This window comes from Condylura cristata, unplaced genomic scaffold, assembly GCF_000260355.1.
Source record: "Condylura cristata isolate star-nosed mole 26May11 unplaced genomic scaffold, ConCri1.0 scaffold00027, whole genome shotgun sequence".
Classification (NCBI taxonomy): domain Eukaryota; kingdom Metazoa; phylum Chordata; class Mammalia; order Eulipotyphla; family Talpidae; genus Condylura; species Condylura cristata.
The window spans coordinates 4,989,581-5,007,201 of NW_004567128.1; the positions used below are offsets into that span (position 1 = coordinate 4,989,581).

The following is a 17,621-nucleotide window of genomic DNA, read 5'->3' on the forward strand; positions in this document are numbered from 1 at the left end:
GCTCCCCACTCTGTCTCTGGTGAATCCTCTCACCCTCCGCATCTCTGGCCTGTACCCCAGTTCTGTATGAATAAATAAATCTTTAAAAAAAAAAATTCTTCCTTCCTCAACCCAGAAGGCAGTGAATCATCAAAGCATTAAGCACTTCATAATGCATGGCTTCAAACAGGAGACTAAGTTCAGAGATAAAGAAATTCCTTCTCCTGTTAAGATTTTTATGACCATATGATTTGAATTATATTTACAATTGCAGGCTAAAAATGGATTTCTAGACCAAATTAACCTGGTTTTTCTCTTCCTGGGGCATTGCTCTGAGGTAAATATACAAATGACCTTTGAAAAGGACTGTGACCAGATGGGTGAGAGATGGCATCCCTGCTGCCCATCGTTTCTGAGAAATAGAACTCCTGTCACCCCCAGACTACCTCAGGACCCATCAGTGGCCTGCGACCTTCCCGCACAACTGATTTAACTGTCTTGTCATGGGGTCTCACCGCTGAGCTCTTTCCTGACCACTAGTTTAGAGACACTGGTCACAGGTTTGCCCCCAGCCCCCAGCCCCGCAGAGGCTTCAGGACCAGAGCCAGAGACTTACTGTTCGCTTTAGCCATCTCGTTTTTCAGGCTCACGTACTCTTCGTACAGTGGCCTCAGGCGCTTGCCAACCTTCGCCCTCCAGCCCTCCCAGGCCCAGAGCTTCGCTTCGTAGTCATTGCTGGTCGCCATGATGTCATCCAAACCTGCAACAAGCATGCGCCTTCAGGTTTGTGTGTGTGCACAATTATCATTTTAAAGAAGGGAAAACAAGGCTGGCAGACAGCAAGGTCATAAAGTTATTAAATGAACTTTCCCGAGTCATTCCTTTCCTCTTCCCTGTTGTTCTTCTCAAATATTTCTGCAGAGAAAATAAACCACTGAAATCGCTTAACGACTAATAAAGTTTCTTGATTGTGACAGAATATACCACCAAGTTTTTTTTGTAAAGAGCAGCTAAAATAGAGAGTTAGGCCATCTTCTCCTGGATGATCATCTGAAAGGTACAGTGTTATCCTCTAAGGCCAAACTCATTTTTAAAATGTGGGAGTAAAAGGGAGATTTTATAATCACTGCCCCAAATGAAAAGCTTACCTGGTTCGAGTAATAAGCACTCCTGAGGATTATGCGGGTTACAGACTTCTCCAGTGCTGTAGATGGTGCTCATCTCATTTAGAATTGTGTTCAGCTGTGAAGCAAAGAAATAAGCAACGTTGAACCGGAGGTGGTGCTAAAGGGGATGCTGACATAAAGCTGTCCTTTGGGCAACATGGTTTCTGATGTTTCAAAACAGCAGTTCACATCTGCCTTTTCTGTAATGATATCTCAGTTAAGCTTCCCCACTCTCAACTAGCACAGCCTGAAAAGCACATAATCAGCATGTACAGTGACAGAAACAACCAGATCTATCACAATCCCAGCTACATTTCTATCTACACACGCACAGAGAAGTATGTCTGGTTTCGTTCAGCATGTTCAGTATATTCTGTCACATTCTTGAACATCCACTAAAGCTGCACTGGGACAATTCTGACATGAACACGACACTGGCCCTCAAGGACCCCACAGTCAGGGCACAATGCGGAAGTCATGATACAGCAGAGTGACAAGTACTCTGTCACCAAAAAGTGCCATTAAGGAATGATGTTGGAGAGGAGGGGCATGGAGCTTTGTCTTAGAAGAGAAGAACTGGTCAAGGATAGCAGGAAGGGGAGGAGAGCGGAGCAGAGAGGATGGAAGGAGGTTAAGAACAGCAGGGGTTTTAGCGTGATGATATATTAAAGGAAACTGGAAGTGGTGGTGGGGGGCAGAAAGGAGGGCAGGGAATGGAAAGGAGAGCAGGCCGAGATCACAAGGGCCCTTCCATGCCAGACTGAGAGTTTAAAATTCACGCAGTAAGTAAGGGAGAATAAAAGTAACAGCGTCAGGCCCTCCCTGGTGGCACAAGGGGTTAAAGCGCAGCACTGTAAAACTAGCCACAGCCGCTGCAGAGGAGTTCAATCCCCAGCCAAAGAGTGAGCCACACAGTGTGGCAGACCTCTCCTGTCTCTCCACTGCTCACCTCAGCCATGTATTTCACTCGATATGCCTGTTCTGCTCCCCACTCTGTCTCTAGGGAATCTTCTCACCCCTGCACCTCTAGCCTGCACCCCAGTTCTTGTATGTTTAAATAAATAAGTCTTTTTTTAAAAAAAAGTAACAGAGTCAAGCAGTGCTACTCAAGGTGGGGCCACAGACCCAACGAGTTGGGTTTCAGCCAATGTTTCTATTCTGTGATAAATACAGGAATTGAGGAAATAAATGTTTATAAAGTTTTAAAGGTAATTTGGTATTTCCATGAAAGCTAAGCATCTCATCCATGCATTTAACCAAGTATTGCTCTTCAATGGACTTGATAGGAACGAATGAAAGGGAGGGAGGGGGGAGAGGACAGGAGGACAAGAAGAAGGGAGGGAGGGAGGGGAGAAGGGGGCAGGAGGGTCTGTCCTTGCTGTCATTTAGGAGGCAGTGTAAAAGGCCCTGCCGCTCCTTCTCCTGTCGCTCTTCCAAGAGTTTTTCACTCTGCTACAAGAGCAGCTAAAACATGAAAAGATCACATGCTTAAACCTTCAATGAGATCCCATAATCCAAAGGCATAAAGCCAAGTCCTTGCATGGCACAAACCCCCAGCCTCCTCGTCCTGCTTTTCAGCCTGCCCCCAGCCTTGAACTGTGCACGGAGTTTGTGCATCCTTGAGCGCCCCCTCTTCCCAAACTTGTCAGCTCTTCCACGCACGTCAGTGGTTTTCAATTCTGGCTGCACCTTAGAATGTTCTGGGGATCTTTTCAAAAGACAATGTCCAGGTTCCACCTAGAATAGACCAGGCTGTCCAGATTCGAACAGTAGAGCAACGAGCAAGGTTTCCCATGGTGTCTTTGTGAGAAAGAAGGGAAAGCATGGGATGGATAAGATAAAGTGGATTAATAGCTCATTGGACAATTGGGCCCAAAGAATGTAGAATAATAAATATGAACTGTAGGAAGATATGCGCCATATGGCTTTATCACTATCCTTATCATGCATTTTTCTTTTTATAAATGCAGATTAGTACACAGAGTTCCAGAGGACAAGCTACTCAGAAAGACTTTGATGTTAATAGCCAAATACTTCAGATAAAACATTTCATTAGGTTACATCAAGGGTCCATAAACTATGATCTGCAAACCATATCCTCTCTGCTGCCTGTTTTTGAGAAGTTTTACTGGCATACAGCCACAGCCACGCGTTTATGTGAGAGTCGTGCTGCCTCCCCACTCCTGCAGCCGTGTTCACTCAGCAAGACAGAAACGATACATCCCACACAGCCTGAACTATTGACTATCTTTCCCTTTACCAAAAAGTTTGCTGATTCTTGGGCTAGACATGGGCTAGGGGGTGCAATTTCCACAACAGTGAATCTAGGCTTTCTTGAAGTTGGGAAAAAGACCCATGTTAAGAATAGAATTTGAAAAGGCATCATTCAGAGCAACATCAGTGGAAGAGATGCAGAGATTTCATTGACAAAGAGGTTGACATGAGCCAAACAAAACTGTCAAAAAACCAATGCCAATGACTGGCAGATCTTTTAGCCAATCACCTTAGATGTATAAACAGCAAATAGTCATTTTTGTATGTTAAAAATAAAGATCCAAACAAACAAGAAACCTAACATAGCCCCAACTGTCTCAATAGGTGCAGAGCCCAGGGAGCTGAGTATCTCATCCCCCTTTTCTCTGGGCAGACCTGACTATGCCCAGGGCCGGTCAGGGAGAGTGGCAAAATGAAAAGGCAACTAGTGCTGATGAGGGGACTTGAAAGTGTTAAGGGAAATTGACAGAGTAAATGATATTTATCCTAGAAAGGAAAAGACTCCACTGTTTTTTGTTTGTTTGTTTGTTTGTTTTTAATGAGCAGCCCGAATTTAGTTGAAGACTATTATGGAAAACAGCAATTTGTTTCAGAAACAGAATAAAGTGGAGGTAAAACACTCTATTCTCAATGAAGGGAGGCTCTTTCCATCAAAGAGAGGGTTCTGTATATGGAACTGATGTCTTGCAAAGAAAGAATCAGCCCATAAAGCACTCTGGACTGTGGTTGGTAGGAACTTGTTTAAAGAAGTTTAGAATGAAAGGAGGGAGGAGAAGAGGACAGATGGGACTCCTCAAGTTTGGCGCTATTGATATTTGGGGCCAGATAAGCCTTTGTTGTTGGGGGGATGCTTGTATACTGTTGAATATTTAACAACAACCCTACTCCCTAGATACCAAGAGCACCCCCTGTACTTGTGACAACCCACAATATCTCCAGGCATTGTCAAATGTCCTGGGGTGTGCTGTGTGCAAAATCACCCCTGGTTGAGAACCAAGGGCATAGACCAGTGTATTCTTCAGGCTGCTTGGTGCTCAGAAAGCCTGTGTCCTAACAGAACTAGTGCCATTGTCTTCTTTCACTCCCCAAGGACTTCAGTCTGGCTGATAAATTGTGAGCGCACCCTACCTAGTGACAGAGCTCTTTTTAAATCAACATTACTATTGTGAGTAATAATAGTGTGGAACATTTCAACTCTGGGGATCAGTACTAAAACATCCACATACTCGTTGGATTTTTTCTTCTGTAAGTGCTGATGAGCCTTTCTGCTGAAGAGACTTCAACTGAAGCTTGACTATGGGATCCTGAATCATGTCTATTTGAAACCGTTCAGCGTCCTTGGATTTTTCTTCATAAAAGGCAGACCATTTGGCTCCAGCTTCATTCTGAAATGACAAAAAATAAAATTTGAGTTGGAATGGCATTTCACGATTAGAGAGGACAGAAGATATTGTCCAAAGAACATCTGGTGGAACATCTGATAGCTCCTGAGTGGTTTTATTCTCTTCTTTGCGGAAGGTCAAGCCTTAGGTTAAGAGTGACCAGGTCACTCTTGGTCACTCTCTCTTTTTGGATGATTGCCTAGCTTTCCCAAGGGTCCTGTCCCCAGAACTGGAAGTGAATTCTCACAGTTGACTCACATTGAGGGACCCTGGAATTTATGCCCTGAGCACTGCAACATGGGACTGCTGATCAAGAATTCAAGGAAGAATGCTCAAAGGGAGAGCCTGGTAGAGCTCACAGTGGACTTAATGGAAATTTAGCCTTCATGGTGATGGGAGCCATGAGAAATGAGAACCAGTTTGCAAGAAGCTCCGTGGAGCCACTACTTACAAGAAATTCTGATTTTCAGTGATGACCCCTAAGGAAGGGTGTCTAGAATACAGCCATTGTGTAGCCATGGTGACTTTCTACCAGCAAAAGAAACCCAGAAGCAGATGATAATACCAGGATTCACTTAGCCCCATCTTGAACATCAGTTGGCGTGCAGACCTTTCCAATGGCATCTTCCCTCAAGACACAAACTCATCCATTTATCCAAGATTAAAACAACTACTTCATACACTGTACTCCATAGAAGAGGTAGCATATGAGTAGGTAAGAACTCCAGTCCTGGAACAAGACATATCTGACTAGCTGTGTGGTCTTAGGAAATTATTTAGCTTCTCTGAGACATAACTGTCTTAATTGTAAAATGAGAGTAATACTAGAATTTACCTTCAAGGGTTGTGGTAATAAGCACAAGAAGAACTGATAGACTATAAAATAATTATGAGAGTTTTTAATACATCCCAAGCATTGGAAAAATGCTAGCTGTTGGGCCCTCCCTGGCGGCGCAGCGGGTTAAAGCACAGCACAAAGAAGCTAAAGCCACTTCCGCATGAGTTCGATTCCCGCCTGCCCTGGAGGTGACCACATGGCAAGGCAGACCTCTCCTGACCCGCCCGCTGCTCCCCTCAGCAGTGTACTTCGTCGATCTGCCTGTTCTGCTCCCCGCTCTGTCTCTGGTGAATTCTCTCACCCTCCGCATCTCTGGCCTATAACCCAGTTCTGTACAAATAAATAAATAAATCTTTAAAAAAATAAAAAAAATAATAAAAAAAAATGCTAGCTGTTTTATGATTTATGGGAAAAAAGTTCTTGTCCTTAGGAATGCATCATAAATGTTTTGTTAATGAAACAGAAGAGCATATGATAATGCATAAACGCTGAATGGACCAAGAATGTTCTGTTACAGGAAAAAAGAGATTCACACAGGTGATCTGGCCACACTCTCATGGAGAAAGGATTTCCGACAGACCTTAAAGTAGATAGGCGTTAGATGGGTGTGAAATAATTTATCTTTGCAAAATAATCTCCTAGGATCTTCCTGACAACTCCATGATATGGAAAAATCATTCTATCTCCATTTTGAATACGTGCATAAAGGATTCCAGAGCAGCCTTCCCCTCGTTGCTTTTCGAAGATACTGCATTTATTATCAGGCCCTTCACCAGCAAAAAAGATTATTTGCTGAAGACTCAGCTGACTGTTCACATTTTTAAAGACAAACTGTTTTATTTCATTTTAAAATTTATTTATTTATTCATATAGAACTGAGGTACAGAGGTGCCAGGGGCGATGAGAGGATTTACCAGAGACAGAGTGGGGAGCAGAACAGACAGACTGACAGCATACACTGCTCAGGGGAGCAGTGGGCAAGACAGGAGAGGTCTGCTGCGCTATGTGGGCCACCTCCGTGCAGGGGATGGAACTCCCACCAAAGCTGCTGCAGCCAGCTTCACAGTATTGTACTTTAACCTGTTACACCCCAAGGAGTGCCTAAACTATTTTTAAATTAAGGTTTGCACCTTGTATTTTTAGACACAATGCTATTGCACACTTAATAGACGATAGCCGAGTGTTGACAGAAACTTTTATATGCTCCGGGAAACAAAAAATTCATGTGACCTGCTAGATTGTACTATTCAGCTCACTGCATGGTCTGAGCCAAACCTGTACTATCTCCGAAGTGTGCCTGGGGAGCTCTGCTCAGCTGCCGGCATGTGGCTCCTGGACCCCAGGGAGGACAGACGCTAACAGGGCTCCCCGATCCCTACTTCCTGGTGGCACAGCCTTGTATGATCCCTTCCCCTGAGTGAAAGCAAGACGCTTCTAACAGCAGAATACAGCAAAGGTGACAGGCACATGTGCTGATGTGATCTGAGATGTACTAGTCACCTTGTTTGGAGGTCACTTGGTGAGAAATTGAGGATGGCTTCTAGAAACTAAAGCATCGGTCCAGCATCATACAAGGATCTGAATGTTATAAGCAACGACATTAGCTGGCAAGTGGATTCCTCTCCAGTTGAACCTCAAGGAGACGACAGCTCTAGTCAGAACTTGGATTGCAACCTTATGAGACTCAGAAGTGGAAGGTCCACTAAGCTGCACCTGGACAGCTGACCCACAGAGACTGTGAGATAATAAGCATGTGTTGTTTTAAGCAGCTAAGCCTGTGGTATTTATTACACACTAGATAACTAGTGCAGACCCTGAAGGCAAGACACCAGCAGGATGGCACTGTTGAGACCAAGAAAATTGGCTTTTCTGCAAATAGTAAGGGGTCACTTGGGTGTTCCAAGCAGGCACATGACCTGACGGGGATGGCCCAGGGAAATGACAACGCGAGGTCAGATGAAGAGAAAGGGAACTACTTCTCAGTTAGTCTCCACAAGCAGTCTTGTGAGATCGTCTCCACTTCACAAACGAGGGAAATGAGCACAGAGTGGGCTTGCAACTTGTGCTGGGTCACACAGTAAATAATTAAAAGAACCAGGACATCAGCCCAGAGAAGTTTGCTTCTAAAGTTCACCACTGGAACTGAGCCACTGGAACCATGTTCTTAACCACAGACACATTCTAGTGTTCTCTCTAACAGGCAAGAGTGGGAAGGAGCGAGCAGCAACAGAGACTTGAGTTACAGAACCGTCTCCTCTCTACAACCCACCACTCACCTCTCAGCCTACTCCCCTCAACCCAGGATGATACTTCATCAAGCAAAATGTTGGTAGAAGTTTGATACCGAAGTACAGGAATAATTTTACTTGCAAATGACTTTGGAAACTTTGGAAACAACTCAATTCCCAAGAGGCCTTCATGTCAATATTTTTTTTTTATTATTCTTCATGTAGAAGTCTTGAGAATACCTGTTTTATTTTATTTTACTTGACTTACCACAGCTCTGGTACAAGTGTTAAACTTTATGCCACCAAAAATTGACTTTATGTTGCCTTGAATTTTGGTGGCTGAAAACTGACTGCTTCATCCAAGCTAGTCTTCTTAATGTTATTTACAACCTATTCCATCCTCAGTGGAATATTTTTTTAGGCTTTATTCCTAAACCTGCTAACAACTGCCATATGAAATTGCCAACACTACATTTTAACCTAAAAATATAGATATTGTCTAGAAATCAACACAAATCAAATCTCCTTGAGTATGCAGGTGAAGCTCTCCAAGTGGAATTCCTACAAGGAATTAGTGGATTCAAACAATTTTCAGCTTCAATAGATATCATCACATTTTGGACAAACTGATTTTCTGTCATGTCAGCACTTCCTTGTTAGTGTTACTTTATTTCCCTGATTATTCATTAGGTTATATGTATGTATGTATGTGCTAAATACATACTCTGTGAATTTGATGCTCATATCTTTTCTCCACTTTCCTCACAGATTTTTGTCTCTTTCTTATCACCTAGTAAATATATATTCTGACTGATAAGCTTTTGTTAATTACATGCATCACAAATATTTTCCCAAGATCTACTTCTTGTTGTGTGTATGTGTATCTATTTATGTGTCTTGATGCACAGAAGTTCATTTTTAAATCTGTTGCAATTAATTGGTCAGTTTTTCCCTTTAGAGTTTGATCCTTTGGTCTCTTATTTAACAAACGGTTCGGTTTCTAACCAACCGTCTCAAGAGACACTAGTCAAAAATCAGCTGTATTGTCCTATAACATTTCCAGTTTTGCTTTTCTTATTCAATCTTTAATGTATTTTCTATTTCTCTGTGTCTAAAGTACTAATGCCTTGAGCTCTAAGTTACAAAGGGTCTTTTAACTTGCTTCTTTTTTCTAGAACTCTAGAGACCTGAACCAGCTTTGGTAACTCCCCAGCTTCATATTTCTGCAATATGCTAGCAGTGCATATTCAATTTCGCACTTGTGAAATAACTCACAGGACTCTGCCCACCATCTGCTTTTGTAAATAAAGTTTTACTGAAACTTAGTCACACTGTTTATGTACATTCTGACGGTCTGTGGTAGCTTTTGTCCTGTGGTGGCCGCTGAATTGTCTACAATGGCAGAGTTGAACAGAGTCTGTAGGCCCACAGAGACTGAGGTATTTGCCATCTGAACTTTTACAGAAAGTGTGCTGACCTCTGCCCTATTTCCATACATGCACAGCAAATACAGGGGACAAAAGAGCATGTTAAGCAATGTTAACTGGGCACAATCAACAAAGGCAGAAAGTGAGAGTTTCTAAAAGACCCAAAACTCAACTCCTCCACTGTTAAACTACAAAGGGGAAAAAGTGCGGGAGGGACTGCTTAGAGCTGATGAGATTTAAGGTACCCTCAGAAAACAGCTGGGAGGAGAGAACCTGTCCCATCCTGATTCAAATAAACTAGCAGACATTTTTAAAAATATATGAGCAAGTGAGGAGATTTGCATATTTACTAGATAGTTGATGAAATTAAGGAATAAGTCTTCAGTAGCACAGCACTAGTATTAAGGTTGTTTTAAAAATTCTTTGAGGGCCCTCCCTGGTGGCGCAGCAGGTTAAAGCACAGCACTAAGAAGCTTAAGCCACTTCAGCATGAGTTTGATTCCCGCCCCAGAGGTGACCCACATGGTGCGGCAGACCTCTCCTGGCCTGCCCACTGCTCCCCTCAGCAGTGTACTTCGTCGATCTGTCTGTTCTGCTCCCCACTCTGTCCCTGGTGAATCCTCTCGCTGTCCCTGCACCTCTGACCTGTACCCCAGTTCTGTATGCATAAATAAATAAATAAATAAATCTTTTAAAAAATATTCTTTGAGAGTTACAAGCAAAATATTTGGGTATCATACTAAATAATATTTAGGATTTTCTTCAAAATTATGCAGTCAGTTGGGGTTGGGTAGAAAAATAAAACTAATTGACCAGATTGTTGATAATTGTTGAGGCTAAGGATAACTGTATGTGTATAAGGAGAGTGAATATTCTAGTCTCTTATTTTATACATGTTTGAAAATTTTGAAGATAAAGTGTAAGGAAAAATGCCTGCAATGAAATGCTACTTGGCAAGGAAATGGATTGAATAATGTTACATGCTGCCACCTTCAGAAGGCAGGAAACCCTCCCAGAAGGCCACTGTGGTGTGGCTCCACTGATGGGCAATGCCCCAGAGAGGCAAACTGTAGAGACAGAGCAGTTAGAGGTTCTTAGAGCTACGGGGGTTATGGGGGAGAGTTGTTAATGGACATGTGGCTTCTTTTTGAAATGAGAAAATGTTATAAAATTAGATGGTGATGATGGCTGTACAAATCCACAAATATGTTAAAAGCATTGAATTGTGTACTTTAAATGGGTGATGCATAAGTTATATCCCAATAGTGCTGCTGTTGAAAAAGCAAAGAAAAAAGAAAACATCTTAATCCCTAGGTCCTATAAATAGGTCTTAGACCCCCATGGAGCTCTCCATGCAAAAGGCTTTGGCCCAAGTTGAGTAGATGCTCTCCCACGCAGCCACCTGGCTGAAACACTGTGAGAGGCAGCGCCCACGTTCCTGCCCCAGGCTGCCTTCCTTGGGGTAACGTCCTGCCTGGATCAGTGTGTAACAGTGCCCAACTTGGCTGTACTGAAGCATGTCATTTGGAGTTGCTCAAGTTTCATTTCACCAAAATCACATCACTAAACTGAAATATTATCAAACTTCATGAGAAAGAAAAGTTAGCATGAACCAGGCCTGTGATGCCCCCCAACCTCTGCATGAGACACAAAGGCATTCACAATTGCCACTTACTAAAGGGACTCGATTGGGCTCATCAACCTCCTTACAGTTCCAGAGACAATGAAGAAACGAGTGGCTTGCCCAGGGTGTCACAGCCAGTTCAAGAGCGTCAATGTAGCACCAGACCTCCCAAAGCCATGGGATAGCTGTCCCCTGCGCCCGCGAGTGGGTGGTGTGTAGGTAGGTGTGTAGGTCTGTGCATCTCAGGTGAGGGACACACTCCTGGGAGGCAGGGATGAAGCCAACAGTCTCCCCTTGGGTATAACTTAGCAGTTTAAAGTTACTTTGCCCTGAGTTCATGATGACCCAGGTCCTCAAGACAGAGGGACAGCTTTGGGAATCAGGGGTTTCCAAGGCTTCCGGGGAGCCCCACAGAGGGGCTGATGAAAACCCAGAGACCGCCCAGCGGTGAGCCTGGGCCTCCTGCGCTCTCATCACAGCTTCTCCTAACTCACAAGGAAATATTTCTACCACATTTGCAGAGCAGCGGGGCTCTGCCAGGGCAGGCTTCCGCACCCGACTCAGCTGCATGGGCAGCGGTCACAGTCACACACCAGAGCGGGGACCAGAGGATCCTGCCAGCAGTGGAGTGCCTGGGCTCTCGTACAGGGTTAAAAGAGTCCAGAAATTCCTATGTGGCTGGCAGGCTGCTGACCTTGGAGGAAAAAAGCCTTTTGATTGATAATTGGCTCTATTTCAAAAATCAAACCAATAAACTTACAAAGAAGGCCAAAGCACAAAAAGTAAAATAAGTTTACTGAGCAGATAATCATAGTTGTAGTGACAAATGTTTTAATCTCAAACATGAGAACTGGATTTACTAGAAAGTCGAGGCAATGTATTGTAAAACAATCTGGGATGGAGGCTCACAAGACCAGAAAATGGAGGTGGGGGTAGAAATGATGAACATAGTTGTTAAACCAGCTATAGAAATGAAATTTAAAAAAAAAAAACAAAACCAGACTGCTCTAGCGAAAGCAGACTGCTCTAGGAAGGGTCCGGAAGCAGAGCAGAGGTGGGGAGGAGAGGAGGGCCAGGACAGAGCATCGCCGGTCCTTACAAACCACCCCTGTCACAGCTTGCAAGCGGCAATTTAACAATAGAGAGCAATTCCACAAAGAAATGAACCTCCCCAGAAAAGGAAGTCTAGGGCAGACCAGTCTCTGCCCTGGCTACACGCAGCTCTGCCTGCCTGCCTGCGTCTGCACCAGCATCTTGCCCTTCCTGTCTTCTAACAACCTAAGCCTTTGGGGGATAACCAAACATTTTTGTCTCTTTGGCAAACTTACCACAGGCTGCTGAAAGGGGAGCACTGCTGAAACTTTCTCAGAGGCAATCCAAGGACCCCACTCACTGACCCCCACACCTCATGGCAACGTCACATGTGAGAGGTGCTTGGTAATAAATTCTCATTGAATGTGCACTCTTTGGAGACCTCTCACAACTGGATCTACGAATCATATGAAGTAGCATCCATAGGCTGACAAGACCAGAACAGTGACTCTGAGAGCCACACTAATAGACAACTAGGAAATGATTGTCCCTAGAAATGTCACCCTGCTCAGCTCTGAACATATTCACATCATACAGCCCAGTTTCCCCTGCCGTGTAAGCTGCCTATTGCTACAATAATACTACATAACAAACAACCGAGAACCTCAGTGGCATCCGTGTTTATTGTTTACAGGCCTAGAGTCACTAAGGGGTTGCCAGGCAGCTCTGCTGGTGTTGGACGGACTTACTCACAACTCTAGGGTTGGATCCGCCAGGGTAAATATGCCACACTCTGTTCCTTCTTAAGCTGGCTGGCCCAGACATGCCCTGATGAAGGCAACAGTACACAGGACGGCCCCATGTTCAAGTCCGTTTCAAAGCTCCTCTTGCATCCTGTCAGCTTACATCCCACTGGTCACAGGAAGTGGCACACAAAAGCCACAGCCACGCACCGGTGGTGGGATGGCACCACAAAGTGACATAACTTTGGGCTCGTTGAGCCCACCTGCAAGTCAGCAGGCTTCCTCACCCAGCGCAGGTCTGCCCTCCACAGAGATTCTTAAGTACTTCAAAACTCATCTGTCACCTCCGAGCAGCTCACTGTTTTAGATTAAAGAATGGCTTAGTTTTACAAGTCTTACCAATTGCACCACCTGTGACAGAAATACCACCTCCTCCTACTTATCATAAATTTCTCTTGTTTGAGCATTCTGGTAGGAAAAGATTCAGCCAAGATGACGATGAACACTTCATCCTTCCTTGTTCCATCTCAGACTAATTGCTGTTTGTTTTTTTTGTGTTTGTTTTTGTTTTTGCTTTTTGTGAGTTTGGCTTTGTCTGGCTATCTTGGCTTTCCCTCCCCACTCTCTCTGATCCCTTTGAATCATTCCCATTGCTCTTTTTGTGGGGAGGAGACATTTTCTGTTTCTAAAATTCTCCCTTAAAGTATGACCACCACCAGCAGATCACACCTTAGCAGCCCGCTCACCTTGGTGCCTCTCAGGGCACCTGCATAGGTCCCGTGGCATTAGGGGATTCAATGTCTGTGACCAGAAAATTGAAGCAAGAGCCCTTTTCCTCCCTGCTCACTGCCCTCCTAACCAGGGAAACACACAAAATACACACACCCCTCACCATAGCTCAAGCATGCAGATAATTAGTCCCTCTGCTTGCTTCTCGCCTTCAAATATTGCCAATTTCCTTTAGAAGGGCTTGTACTTATCTGAAGTTTGGCCAAACTTTGTCATGTATGCCCTTTTGTTTTTTGACCTTTGCTCTAATCAACCAGTGCAATTAAAAAGTGATAGCACTTAATGATCCAGAGGTGACTTCCACAAACATCGCTATATCTCATTCTATCACATGCCTTCCATGCCCCCTCGGCAGTCACTCTATGCACACTTACAACACCAAGGTCTGGCAGTTCCTTGTGCTCACAAGCACTGAGCACCACTTAGGTGGGTTTGTGTATTAATTCAAACTTCACAGCGACCCTAGGAGGCAGATAGGAGTGTCGTGTTCTGTATCTCAGCTGCAAGCACTAAGGTACAGAGAAGTTAATTACTTAGCTCCTGTAGACCCAGCTAGAAAGTACTGAAGGCAGGATCCACACAGAGGCCATCAGGTTCCAGAACCTGACATTAGGCAGAACGCTGGGAACCCTCACCACAACTATCACCTGAGGAGGAAAACAAGTCCACCATATACTCTGGGCAGTTGGGGAGGAGCGGAGAGAAGTGGAGTTAAGGCCAAAATATGAAACGAGGACAAAAAGACTTCCTATGTCAACACTGGCCTGTCAAAATCTCCAGGATTTCTCTGACCGTTAGCAAAAATGAAAAAGTTCTCCAGAGGAGTTTACAGTGACGCAGAAGGTATCAAACAAAATTGACTTGCCGAATCAATGGCAATAATTTATTTTTTCTAATTAATGAATTTTACTTCTGAAAAATATTTTAATATACAAGCAGTATAAAAACTAGTGGGATACTTTAGATTATTTTCCCCATATAAAACCTTCAAGAACCCACTATGTGTGTTTATTTTTAGAGAAGTTTTAGGTTCACAATAAAGTTGAGAGGAAGGTCCAGAGCATTCCATACGCCTCTTGCCCACCACACCTCACACAGTCTCCCCATAATGAACATCCCTCACCAGAGTGGTGCCTTGTTTACCTAGGACGACCATGCACTGGCGTTACCATCCTATCTCGGAGACCATTGTCATCCCTAGAGTTCCCTCTTGGTGTGGAATATTCTGCGTATGGACAAATATCTAATGCCATGTATCCACCCTTGTAATATCCCGCACAGTATTTTCACTGATCTAAAATCCCCTGTGCTGTGGCTCTCTACGCCTGGCCCAGCTAAGCTGGAAAGTACTGATCTTTTTATTGTCACCATAGTTTTGCAATGCAAGTGATTTGATTTAACATTTGAAAAAATAAGTGCCTAAGCTACATTTCTGAATGAATAGATTGCTGTCCGAGTGCTGCAGTCATCCTTTCTTAAGTCATGTTGCTCAATTTTCTAGCACTAATCATGTAAGGATTGGGATCTGCGACAGAAGAAGTTCCTAAACCCTTGTCAAACAAAGCACCCCACTTTGCTGGAGCTTTTTGAGATGTGACAGAGCTGGCTTAATGATGGTTTTCCTTAGAGAGCTCTGGATGGGTTCTTTGGAAGTTCCTCAGAAGTCCATGTGAAAGAAAGAAGGAATTCCCAAGTTGGCCTCACTGCACTCATAGTTAGCTGAATCACTAGCTAGCCCTTTCCCTAAGCCGCCGACTGCATTTTTCAGTTTATACATACATCACTGTGGGGTCTTTAGAGTCCTGTTGACATTGCAGGCTTCGAGCAATCACTAGCACTCTCTGAAGTGCGCGGAAGCCCTGACTCTGATCACAGTGATGGTGGCACTTTCCCCAGCATGCCCACTGATTTCCAAAAATCTAGACTGAGACCAGTGAATTATTTTGGAATAATTTTCCAAATAAACCCACTGCAAGGTCAATTAAATCTAGCCATCTGGGACTCCAGAATCAGAAATACTGAGGCAAACATCCAGTTTCACAGCTGAGTATTTCTTTGATTTCCCTTTTCAGCTTTATGGACTGTCATCTAATCTCTAAGTAGCAACAACTACCCCTGCACAGACATGAGCACTCACCATCTTTTGGACATTCTCATCGGTGATATTCGTGTTATAATCCCAGGAGGCAAGCGAACTATTATACGACAGCTCTTCAGCTTCACGGTTAAAAGTCTCCAAAAACTTCTTGGTTTGGTTTTCAGTGTCAGACTGGGCAGCGGCTACAGCAACAAGGCTGAGAAGGAGCCAGGAAAAGCCTGACATCTTTCCCTGTGCGCCAAGCTCCCATCCACTGAAGAACTTTCCCTAGAGTCAAACCTCTTCATGACTCGTTCTCTCTCATCAGCCTTTGAACTTGGGTTGGGCACTGAGCAGGGAAGACGGAAAAAAAAAAAAAGAAGAAGAAACAGTAAACAATCTGCTGAACCAACATAAAGTTCATCCTGGAGAGAACAGATATGTAAACAGATTTTAGAATGATTTTTACAGTAAATCAAATAAACAAATGTTATTCATTAATCCTAGAGAATCATAATTCCTCTTGCACATTATGGCCAAATCAAAACTTGTACATTTGGTTAATATGTTCCTAAAAAGCTGTTAAAGATACACTGAAAGTGTTATAATTTTACAGTGATCAGAGAAGATTAAAGTTAGGGGTCCTGGGGATAAATGCTTGTACTTACAGATTTTCCAGACAATTCATGACTAGTTAGTTATCCCCACTCTACCTTTTAATTTCAAGTTCATATACACAGACACCCTCTCCTTGGTTAGCAATTTACCGTCCTAAACAAATGACTGCCCCTGTCATTATGAAATTCATTTTTTTTCTGATACATTTTCATTTCCACTTTTTAAAATTACAAGAACACCCCACCTCATGGTTCTACTCACCTGGTCTGCTTTGGGGAAACTTTAAAGGACTAATTTTCCTGTTGTTCAGATGACCACGTTCAACACTGCTTCTATGTCTGTCTTCATTGCACTCCTCTTTCCCTTCCCCTTACCTGTCCAAAACTCAATCGGGTCACAGGAGATAAGAATGCCTTCATGCTATAGGAAATTCAAGGAGTGTCGGTGCAAAGTGCTCTCACCCATTTAGCCATGGGGGGTCATGGCCCCATGAAATTCCAAAGACTCACACTGATGGAGCCCACAAACCACATCTGTGTCCTTGTTCCCAGGGAGCAGGTATAAGAGGCACAGGTGAAAGACAGGTGCTCCTTTAAATGGCAAGGTTAAGGGCCGGCTTGACTGTGACTACGAAAGCTTCACACAGAGAACATGTTTCTTCACCCAGAAAAACAAGTCTTCCAGGGCCAGGCGAAATGGCAGTAACAAGCCTTTAAAAATGTTTCGCCTTATTCCAGCATTGTACCTTTTATTGTAGCTTAAGAAAAAAGTATACCTGTCAAAGTACCGTGCACTGGAACATCTTGTGTAAGCATTACAACCACCCTGTAGGTAAACGTTTTGTATCGCCATCATACTGATTGGGAAACTGAGGTTCAGCAAACTTAATTAAATGGCCAGAAAAGTGGGAGAGCCAGAGCACAGTAGAGTTAGGGGCTTCAGCTAAGCGTGAACAACAGTGTAAGAGCACAAGTGAGTAATGAAGGAGCAGAGAATGAGTTTTGGGGGACGCGTGCCTTTGGCACATCCAAAGCAGGTCGGTTCCCACTACCTCTGACATGAATTGAAACACACAATTATAATCAATAATTGACAAATTTAAATAACTGTGATAAAAATACTCACAGGGGTTAGGAGAAAAAAACAGACCAGAGAGGGTAAGCAGCGGGTGAGGTTCTGAACAGAGTTGGAATGTTGCTTGAAATAAAGCTGAAATAAAATTCCACTTAAGTCACTTCCTGAATTAAATTCTTGAATGGATTTTAAAAAAGAAAAGGAGAGGGGATAGTTCAACTTCAATTCAGTGAGGCAGAAAATAGCATTACCATGATCAAACTGAAATGGACAAAGCACGCTATGAAATCTGAATGCTAAAACTAGATTGACAATGAGCCTGAGATAACAGTGAAGCAGCAAATTCCAGAAGCCAAGAGACTTTGAAAAG

The 17,621-nt window shown here is 43.6% G+C and overlaps 1 protein-coding gene across 1 annotated transcript in view; it reads right to left on the reverse strand.

The window, feature by feature from the left end:
- Positions 1 to 15,810, reverse strand: part of ACE2 (angiotensin I converting enzyme 2) — a 37,404-nt gene extending 21,594 nt beyond the window's left edge. The window contains exons 1-4 of the mRNA XM_012730417.1: positions 15,620 to 15,810; positions 4,646 to 4,804; positions 1,128 to 1,221; positions 596 to 739 (exon numbers count right to left, since the gene is read on the reverse strand). Of these exons, the coding sequence (XP_012585871.1) occupies positions 596 to 739; positions 1,128 to 1,221; positions 4,646 to 4,804; positions 15,620 to 15,805 (583 nt within the window). The 5' untranslated portion in view covers positions 15,806 to 15,810. The remainder of the gene's footprint in view (positions 1 to 595; positions 740 to 1,127; positions 1,222 to 4,645; positions 4,805 to 15,619) is intronic.
- Between the last annotated feature and the right edge of the window lie 1,811 nt (positions 15,811 to 17,621).